The 10189-nt window shown below is 38.7% G+C and overlaps 1 protein-coding gene across 7 annotated transcripts in view; it reads right to left on the bottom strand.

Moving 5' to 3' along the window:
- Positions 1-10189, bottom strand: part of RBFOX2 (RNA binding fox-1 homolog 2) — a 114897-nt gene that overhangs the window by 29092 nt on the left and 75616 nt on the right. For all 7 annotated transcript variants that reach the window (XM_085323604.1, XM_085323606.1, XM_085323600.1 and 4 more), the window contains exon 4: positions 7912-7965. In XM_085323604.1, coding sequence (XP_085179730.1) covers positions 7912-7965 — 54 coding nt within the window. The remainder of the gene's footprint in view (positions 1-7911; positions 7966-10189) is intronic.

Raw genomic sequence — 10189 nt, 5'->3', positions numbered from 1 at the left:
AAAAAAAAAAAAAGATAAAAGAACCCCCAGGCTTCAGAATTTTCCTGTCTACAAGTATCACATTGGGCTTGTGGACAAATCTGAACATCTAAACGTTGATTTCATTAGTAAAAATAGGTTTTACCTACTACTAYCTTCCTTGTACCCTGCTACCCATATCACTTGTTTTTTTTTTCCTGAGATGGCAACCTCTGCATCACAGGTGGTGAAAAATCTCTACCTAATGAGACCGCGCTTAAGAAAAATTAATGAATCCTCACTTGGTACAATTAAGAAAGCTCAAGGACTTCTAAAGCACCCCTTTAGTTAGCAGAAATTATGTTTACTTAGCCCATGAAGGCAACATTCCTGTCCTACATAGTGATATTGCTGCCAATTCACASAGTCAGGTAACAGTGCAGGATAAGAGACTCTGCTCACTTCCATAGAGATGGGCGCACTGCCACCAAAATGGAGCTGACATGACTAAATAAATTAGGAGTTTAACTGTTCTTCAATGGTATCTTACTACAGACAACTGTGATGAGCTATTCTTCATGCCATTATAGACAGCAGGGCCAAATGAAAAATTTCACTACTTTTTTTTTTTTTTTTTTTTTTTTAAGGTATGTGGAGAACAGGAGAAGGAAAACTAGTTCTGCAGCTTGATATAAAGTGATTATCAGTTTAATGTATAGACAGTAATCTCTGTGGGAACTAATACCCTTGGGAGCAGGAAGAACAAAGCTTGCATTTGATGTAATGGAAACTCCTGATATTAAAGAGAGAGACGGGAAACGTGAGTGATATAAAGCTATGCCTTGTCACGGAAATGGCATGCTAGCCTTGCAGCCCCTTCCACGCAGCTCAGGGTCAGTACATAGGGATTGAACAGAAAAAATATATATATATATAGCGTCTGGATTTCTAAGCAGTGTTAGCAGCAAGACACAAGCAAGCCATCATTCTTTAAGCGCCCTTTAAAGATTTCTACAATAAGAATCTTAAGAAGTCCAAATCATTTGACATGTGCATGCTGATCTTTATCATCCACAGCTAGGTTTYCAGTGCAAAACTGTTATACACTTGTGAAGTGCAGCTTTTTATTATTTCATGAACAGCAACAACAAAAGAACATAGTTAAGTTTTGTAATGTTGAAATCAACACGAGATCTCCTACGGGCTCCAACCCAATACTCTAAAGCTTTAGATAATTTCATTTTTCTAGTTATGAAAAGAAAGCTATATAAATAAACAAACTGTGTCTTTCCCCCCCCCACCCCCAGAAAGCATAGAAGTTGTCTGCTGAAATGATTTAAAATTTGGGATGCAACACAGAAGGGCTAATAAATCAACCCAAATGTACTCAACTTTTAAATGTCTTGCAGACAAATAGGACAGGAGGTTATAGCCAAACTGAATATAAAGGGGCAGTGTATTGAATGAGCTTTAAAGAACTCCTCTAGAAAAAGGAAAGACTGAGAAATAGAGCAATACCTTTCCTTCTGTTCTATATAATGAGAAAAAAAGCACCTTGAAAATTTTGGATGATGAGGGGAGGTAAATACTGCAAGAGAAAGTTCTCTATTTCCCCTGCTCTCTTTTTACTTTTTTTTTTTTTTCTTTTTTTTTTCCATTCTAGAAGATCCTTTGGAGATTGAATGGAATTTATGTCTTCTGCAAGGATATGAACTGAAAGCTGGAGAACAGAGGGAAGGTATTTTTTAGACATTATTTGTGCAGAGTGGAACCAAACTAAAACTACTCTGATGCACATTTATGTGTAATCAGTGAAGTTTGTATGGAATTTTTAAATAAATATCAAATACCTTTAAACCAATTTTGAATTTCCCATATTTGTAATGAATAAGTTATATCAAGCTAGGGTACAATCCACATGCAGACTATATCAAAGCAACAAACAATGTGAATTAAAACAGAATTAATTATTTTGATTCTGAACAACATAACTCATTAACCAGAATTCCTGGTTTATTGACAGATCAGTCCTTTGCTCATACAGCTCTGCCGAAAATCATTTAATGTCAATACTGAATTAATGCTTCACATAGTGGACTACAGTAGAGTCGGTATTTGTCCCCTTGGTTAAAGTCTTCTTAATGCGTCTCTTAGACTTCCAAATTTTCCTCAGGAAAAAGAGGTGAGCCACGCTTGATGTTTACCTTATTTCTAAGCTTTAAAATTAGAGATTTTATACATATTTTTGATGTGGGAGAAAAAAATATATATATTTAATTCCTTCTCATAGGTGACCTGCAAAGAATAGGGATTAATTGTACCTAAATACATACACAATAAGCAGTTCTTGTTTCTACCTCCCAAGGATGTCTTGCTTTTGAAAAGGAGAAGCAAATGACCAGTATTTACTACTTTAGACTTAGAGCAGGTACTGGCTGGCCCCATGGAGGCAAACTATGAAGGAAGGGAAGATAAAATCTTGAGTCAAAAAAGACTTAGGGTTTCTAAAATCTAGACTATACAAATAACTTCGGTTTAATAAGGTTATTATGAAAGCAAGGCTGAGCTCTTCAACATTTTCTTTCCACCAATAACTTCTAAGAACTTCTTCCAAACATGAATGAAGTCCAAGCCTCAGAGTACTCAGCAAGCATTAAATATTCCCAAACATCTCTAGAACTTGTGAGTAATTTGCAGTGCCAGACTAACCCCTTTTCACCCAAAAGGTTTATTCAAAGGGCCTGAAGAGACCGAGTAACTGTCACCCCTTTTAGTCTGGCCTCAGACTCTGCAATAAATAACAAGCAACATGATGAGCAGTGTAAAAAAATAAAATAAATGTATATATATAATATTTGAATGTTTCCATCTCTGAAGAATGAGAAAGAAAATTTACCATGTAACCGTAAAGGGAGAAATCAAAAGCAGACGGTTCTCCTGGGTGTGGCCAGAACACAGAAATTAAACAAAAAACAACAAAAACAAAATAAAATAAAACAAAAAACCAGAAAATAAAAACAAAGGAAACGAAACAGCGCCCCTTGAAATCCATGCATTGTTAACCCTTCATTTGTCACTGAGTTTAGAACAGTCACCTCAATAGCAGCATCTTTGTCTTGTACCACTAGAACACGCAGCCAAAGGGCCTTCCCTCCATCTGCTGCTAATACCAATCGTTAACAAAGGTTTTTTTTGTTTGTTTGTTTTTTTCCTTCTTCTTATTTCCATACACAAATCAACTTTTAGGAGCCCTAGAAAATGGCCAAGGAAACAACAAAATTTTGGCTACCTGTTTCCAAGGCATTTGAAGACAGTAGGAGAGTTTCAGCTATAATCCACCTGAGATGAGCAGGACTGGATGAACCAACAGAGACACAGCAAGAGATTCAGAGACACACACATTACTGAGTTTACATGCACATTTTAAATTGATGAGGGAATCAGTGTAAACCAAAGCTGCCATTATTCCTGCAGCACTACCAGCTCCTCCCTCCTGCTCCCATTCCACTCCGACTGCATTATGCATACATGCATACTGCACCAGACCATGTGTGTGTGCAATCTAGTGAGCCAGATCAGACAAAAAAACACACACAAACATACACAAAAAACCACCACCCACATCCCTATTTTTTTAAAAAAAAGAAAAAAACAGCAGGGTTATTTTTAAGCTAGATCACTTCCCCAGTTCAGGTTGTTGTATTGGTCCACTGCCAATCACTCCAGCAAAACTGAGGGAGGCGGAGGACAGGACTGAATGGTGGGAACTAGGCCAACATTGCTGCTGAACAAAAACTTCTGGCTCTAAGAGCAATTCCAGCCAATTCAAATTAGGGGTTTCATGGCCCCACATTTTCTGAGTTGTGCACTCCCTCTCCACCCCTTGATCTAGCATAGGATTTCATCTGTCCATCTTACCATGTCATTCAAGAACTTCACTTTACCCTCCCACCCCTTACCAGAGAAACTGGGGTATTAAGTGGGGGAGAGGCAGAGCCTACCCAAATGACAATCTTTTTGTGAAGCAGTCCTAAAATCTGAAAGGAGGAGGACAGTAGTTTAGGTCACTAAAGCTGTATCAGTTTCGTGCAACTGACAGAAGACTCACCAGTTACAGCAACAAAACTTGTTCAAAAATGCAATAAATATATCCTTCTCCAAGAATCCCTGATCCCTTGATGAATGCTCTACTTGGGATTTCTTTCTGCAGCTAAGTTCAGGACAATTCCTAAAGAACTCAGAGTCTATCCTTCAAGGACCCAGGTTTCCCAAGCAGAAGGCAATACGGAGCAACTTACACTATCCCCAAACCATGAGCTTGTAATCTGCTCTAATATGACCTCTTACCATTTAAAACTCTAAAACCGCTCCCTCTTCAGTCAAGATTTTGCTGTGTGCTTAAACACTCCTGGTTTCTGAATGCCACAGAGGGCACATCTTGAAATGTGACACTGCATGCAGCTGATGAGCAAAGGGCTTAGATTCCTCTCCACTACAGTTTTACCAACGTCATAGGGATCTCATTAAAAGCATCACACAGGCAAACTGCATTAGTTCTGCAAATATGCCCACTTGTTCGTTCTAAGAATGATGCCAAAATATGCATCTAGAGGATATGTCTCCACTGACAAGAGGAGCAGGAATCCTTCTTCTCAACTTCCTCCAGAGGCATTTTATTCACAGTTCAGTGAAGTGCATGGTAAATTGCAACCATAAGCAGAGTGCTATTTAGGAGAATCAGAGCTGGAATTGTAATGGTAAACGGAATACAACTGAAACAAATACCTAGTTTCCTAGAAACAACAGCAACAAAAAAACCTTAGTGAAGACTGAAATCATTCTATTATACAAGCTGAATAAAATAAAATGAAAGGCAAGGCATCTTTAAAATCTGTATGTTGATTCTAACATGGAGCAAAATAGCATCATTATGAAGTCAACCATAGCCATACAAGCATGCTCAACAGAATCAAGGCAGAAACCCAGTTAAACAAAAATCCACATTGCCTTCAGAAGAGAATCAGCACGCAGCTCAGAACTAAATTATTAATTGCCTCCCCCTCTGCTGTGATACAGCAAGTCAACAAATGCTACTTTCCAAGCAAAGTGCAGGAGCCCAAGGTTTTAGGTAGCTGTGATGCAAATGGATTGCTTTTTTTGTTGGTCACACAGAGATCCCAAACATGTAGCCCATTTCATACATTTCCTTCAGAAACACCATTACAGCTGTGGAAGAAAACAGGCTGCTCATCTCAGGTGGATTCAAAAGGAAAAAAAATGCAAAATGAATGTTTTCTCCAGTCCCTCCTACTGACCAGCACTGACGTGATTCCAGCAGAGAACTCCTGCCACAGCTAGGCAGGGACAAAGTGCTGCTCAACCCCATCATACACTGGGTGGGGGCAAACCCAGGGCAATTTGGAATTTACCACTGTACCTTTTAAATATTTACAAAACATATACACAAACTATACACCCTTAGGAGCCCAGGGAAGGGAAGGGAGCATTGAGAACACAGCACAAGGCAGGCAGCAGGAGCATCTGCTTTCGGATTCCCAAAAGAGAGGAGGAGGAGRAGAAGAAAGAGAGGTTTCATATCATTAGATTAGAATGGAAACCACAGGGCAGGAAAATGCATTCAGATTTTTTTTTTCTCCCTAGGGTAGAGGAAGAACCCAAGAGTGAGCGAGTGGCCTCCAGAAAGATCCATTTCCTTTGCTTCACCATCAGATCACCAAACTGCTTTTTTTTTTTTTTTTTTCCATTATGTGAATACCAGGTGCTTTGTGCAGCTACACCCCATTCAAACACTGGGGCCTCCCATTTTCATGCTAAGCAGGAATAATCTTGCGTTCTTTTTAAAATATGAATTATTTGGGGTAGAGAAGGATACAAAGATACCATAAAATTATTCTTTGGGTGTTTCTCATTCTGTTCAGATTCTGCCCCATCCCTCATATAAGTAGCTACCAGTTTTGCAACCACTTTTTGCTGTCAGTTGACAAAAAAGCAGTAGAAAACTGTGTCATCAAGAACTGGAAGAACACCTCTTTGGATTGCTTTCTTTTTCATGTACTTAATAGAGTTCAGAATAAAATTCTTCAAGGAACTCTTCAGCAACAATTTTTGTTTTAACTGAAAACCAGAAGCCTTGGGCTTTAACAACTGCACAAAAGGTAATTTTTGCAGTCATAAATCAAGTCTTCACAATAGCCCCCTATGTTAGTATTGCCTAGAAGGAAAAGGGCAGCTGTGGGTGTTTAATACATGGCTGTATGGATGAAAAAGACTGTGAATCTCATATCTAAAGAAGAAAATATTGTGCTGGAAAGCACAGATACAGAGGGAGATGAGGGACAGAACTCCATGTCTTTGTCAGGCCAGTTATGTTTATTCTTCCTTTTGCAATTACATTCCAAAAAGCAGAGATTTGCTAGAGGTCAAGGGCTATTCCCAAAGCCAAACAGTAATGACTAAAATAAGAAGTAATTCACAGACAGCTCTAGCCTATAAATATCAGAAAAACAGCAAAGAGAAAAATAAATATTTACAAACTCAGCATAGCTGATTGTTTTGGTAAAGCATATAGATTTTTATCCATAAAGGGAAGTGAAACTCTGAAACCGAGACATACAAACATCTATTTGTTCAGATTATTATTTAAAAGAAAAAAAAGGCATTAAGCACAACTGAAGGATATGGGAAAGCATTAAATCTAATTTCTTTTGTACATATACCAATTGCTTTCTGGTTTCCAGATAATACAGAGACTGAAGTATTTCAGAATCCATCTTGGGGAACACCAGTGAAGATTTGCAGAGGGCTCTGAACATGAACGTACTCCATAAGATATGTTGAAGCAAAGAGGCCACTTTTAAGACAGTGAACCTCAAATTCAAGAGAAAGGCAAAGACTCTAAAACAAAACTGCTTAGCTGAACCGCAACATCAAAATCTCAAGTGTGCATGCACACATGTGCGCACACGTGTGTGGGGGGAGTAGGGAAATTTTGTTTTAATTGAAAATGGGAATCTTAGCATTGATTAAGTCAAGCAGAGTATAGACATGCACTGTGCAAGCTTCCCCCATAGAGCTTTGGCAATGCACCTCGCTCCTGACCTGCAAAACTCCCTTCTATTCCAGTGCTGAACCTCCTGGGCAGAGAGAGAATCACATCAATTTGTCATTGTGGTGATATTGGTTAGGTGATGAGAACCAATTGCCAATTAGGACAAAAATCACTGAATCTCTCTGCATTTGACCTAAGCAACATCTGAAATCTCATCTCCAGAGAAAAATATTACCATTAACATTCAGCAAAACCTCCCCCTTAGTATATCTTAAAAACAAAAATAGATATCCAAATGCAAATCCAGTGGGGAGAGGTCCACATGGGGTAGGGCAGGGGGAATGAAAATTCTTAGATTAATTATCAAATATCTCAGCCATGAAAGGTCAATATCTCAGAAATACACAAGAATTTTGAAAGTGAGAGAAAAAAAAATCCTTCCACATATGAGATATTAGATTGTCTATGGAAGTGTTTTAATCCAATGAAAATGTCGTTTGGGGGTTAGATTTCTTTTTCAGCTCCCATCAGAACAAAGCTGTTCTACCTTATTTTGCCTTCCTCACAGGATGCCCATTGCCAACGCAATGAGTACTGATTGGTATGAAGGCTCAGGTAACTCCCTTATTTGGTAAAAGGGGCTGGGGAACCTGATCCCACATTACAGACAGGGCTGTCTAGAGGCATTTGGACATACTGTCCAGAAATGACCCTGCTCAGAGTCTTGAATCAGAAGGAACAAGAGACAGCCCCCAAAATAGCTTTCCCTTTCCCCCATCACACTAACTCTTGCCAATCTCTACAGAGYACACTCTCCAGGCAATGAACTGCCTTTTACTTTGTGCAATCAAAACAAGAGAAGTGGGTACAGAAACAAGACTTACCTTGGAGCCACGCTCATTAAAGATGATCTCTACATCAAGGATTTTGCCGAATTGCTGCAGAGACACACACAGACAAACAAGTAAATAAATAAAGTTTTGGCGATCCATTTTCCACAACTTTTGGAGGCTGGTTTAGTGCAAGAAGCGAGATGAGAATATTTCCATTTCTAGCACACAGATAAAGGCATGAAATTCCAGTAACACAACCCAGTTCTCTCAGGTTAGGACAWGCAGATTCTCTTTGTCACAGATCCCAGATTTTCTCACAAAAGTTYAAGAAGGAAAAACAATAGCCAGAATGGTTTTAGGAATATAAACTGGCTTTTTTTGTTTCTTCTGAATTAAAAAATTCTCCTTTCTTCCCTTGTTCTACTATTTCACCTAAGGCTAAGAATATTTCTTAACTAAAATTCAACATTTCATCTTCCTCCTATAGATGCTATCACAAAGAGAAACTTAACAGTAATTTTTTTCTGGAGGGAATAGGCACATAAGATTCTCAACTTCAACTCTTAACTCTAAATCTTCCTTCAAAAGGGAGGCCTTCAAAAAAATCGACCAAATCTTCAGGAACTATGAAAATGGTCAAATACCAGCAGTTTATTTTTTGAAAGCAGACTGTTCACTTCAACCTGTGACACACAGGGAACTGTTGACAAAATACGTAAGTTTATCACGTATGACCTAATTCGGACTTCTGCCTTAGCCTAGAGACCTCTTAGCAGACCAGAGGCCCGGTGTATTCTGTACTGTTTTAAAAACTGGTACCTAAGAGCTACTTAGCACAGAACAAAAATGGGAAATGAGAGCTACAAGCTGGAAATTGGATTTGCTACACTCCATGAAACCACATATGGATCATATCCTTCTCCTGGGAACCTATTTTAATGTTTCTGTATTGATACATTCAAACTAGCAACCTACAGGTAAAAGGCATGACCACATCACCAGTGCCCCAAGATCCTCCGTCTTCTCCAAGTGCCAATGCTATTCTTTCAAACAGGAGGTTTGTTTCCCAGGACAAATTAACATCTGACTTTCAACAATGCACATACGGAGGAATTTTTTCTTTTTTTTTTTTTTTTTTTTTTAAGAGATCTATATTGTTCTCAAACAAGTCATATGTCTGAATGTTTTTCCTACCCCATTCTTTGTGAAACAGGTTCCATGAACCTCATTTTAATCCCATTCCTTGCATAAGTTCTAAGGTAGGTAGCAAATAAAAAAAGTGAAAAMCGGAAAAGAAAGGATGCTTTCACAATTAGGAAAGATGATGAACACAAGCCTTAGGCTTCTACCACTTTGCCACAGTGTTCTCAATACAATGCTGTATCAACTGTTAAATTAACATTTCCACATGGGGACAAATGAGTATATCACTCATTTGCCAAGTGCCCTGCTTGAAAAACTTCTGTCTACATTTGCAGATGTGGAACATTTACAACAGTAAGCTGACTGAAGGGAAGCTTTAAATGTGTAAAACAATAAAAAGCTATTAAGTCCCTTGAACAAGTATTCCATGGCTGTCTTCATACAAAATGCTTCCAATAATTCTAGCCATAGTTTCTCTTCTTCCCTTCTCYATTCTTGAAAAGGAGATAGTCATGTTCTTTAATGAACATTGGTTCATAGATGTCATTTTTACAGTTCTATTGTTTACGGACAATACTTGATCTAGTCATCAAGAACAACTGAATTCACAATATCCTACCTTACATGAAGTCTGAACAACATTAATGTAACATGAATAGTCACTGCATCTTCCTTGAAGTCTCAGCATCTTAACAGCTAAGACTTGATCCATGTTGGATCCTCTTGRACTACTGCTTTGCCAAGCACAGCTAAAACACAATTTGGTGTGGACTTGCCTATGAAGGAGATCAGCCATTGGTTGCYTTTTGTTATCTTCATTGCATATGGCTTGGGCACTACCATGAGAAAAATCAGTCATGATCTCTTTCTTGTTCGACTGTTTCACACGGTAGTTACATAACTGGGGATGAACCATTTTAACAGCTCACTGCTGTTTAAGGGCTGTCCCCATTCCCTCATCTCTCCTGCCTGGGCTCACTGTCTTCCCCAAGCTGGCCCCAGTTTTCATTCTGACCTGTAGGTAAACTAATATAGCTCACCAATCTTGCAGAAAACTAGCCCAATAAATAGAATAGATAAAAAGTTTTTGATGGTTTCATGATCTGAATCAGCYCAGAGAGTCAGGTGACTGCCATGGCAGCTGGAAACGAGGGGAAAAAGAAAGACACTCTCCCCGAGAGCGGGA

This window comes from Rhea americana, unplaced genomic scaffold (assembly GCF_003343005.1).
Source record: "Rhea americana isolate MKP2758 unplaced genomic scaffold, rheAme1 scaffold_85, whole genome shotgun sequence".
NCBI lineage: Eukaryota > Metazoa > Chordata > Aves > Rheiformes > Rheidae > Rhea > Rhea americana.
The sequence above is the reverse complement of the archived record's forward strand: the minus strand, read 5'-3'. Positions and strand labels throughout refer to the sequence as shown.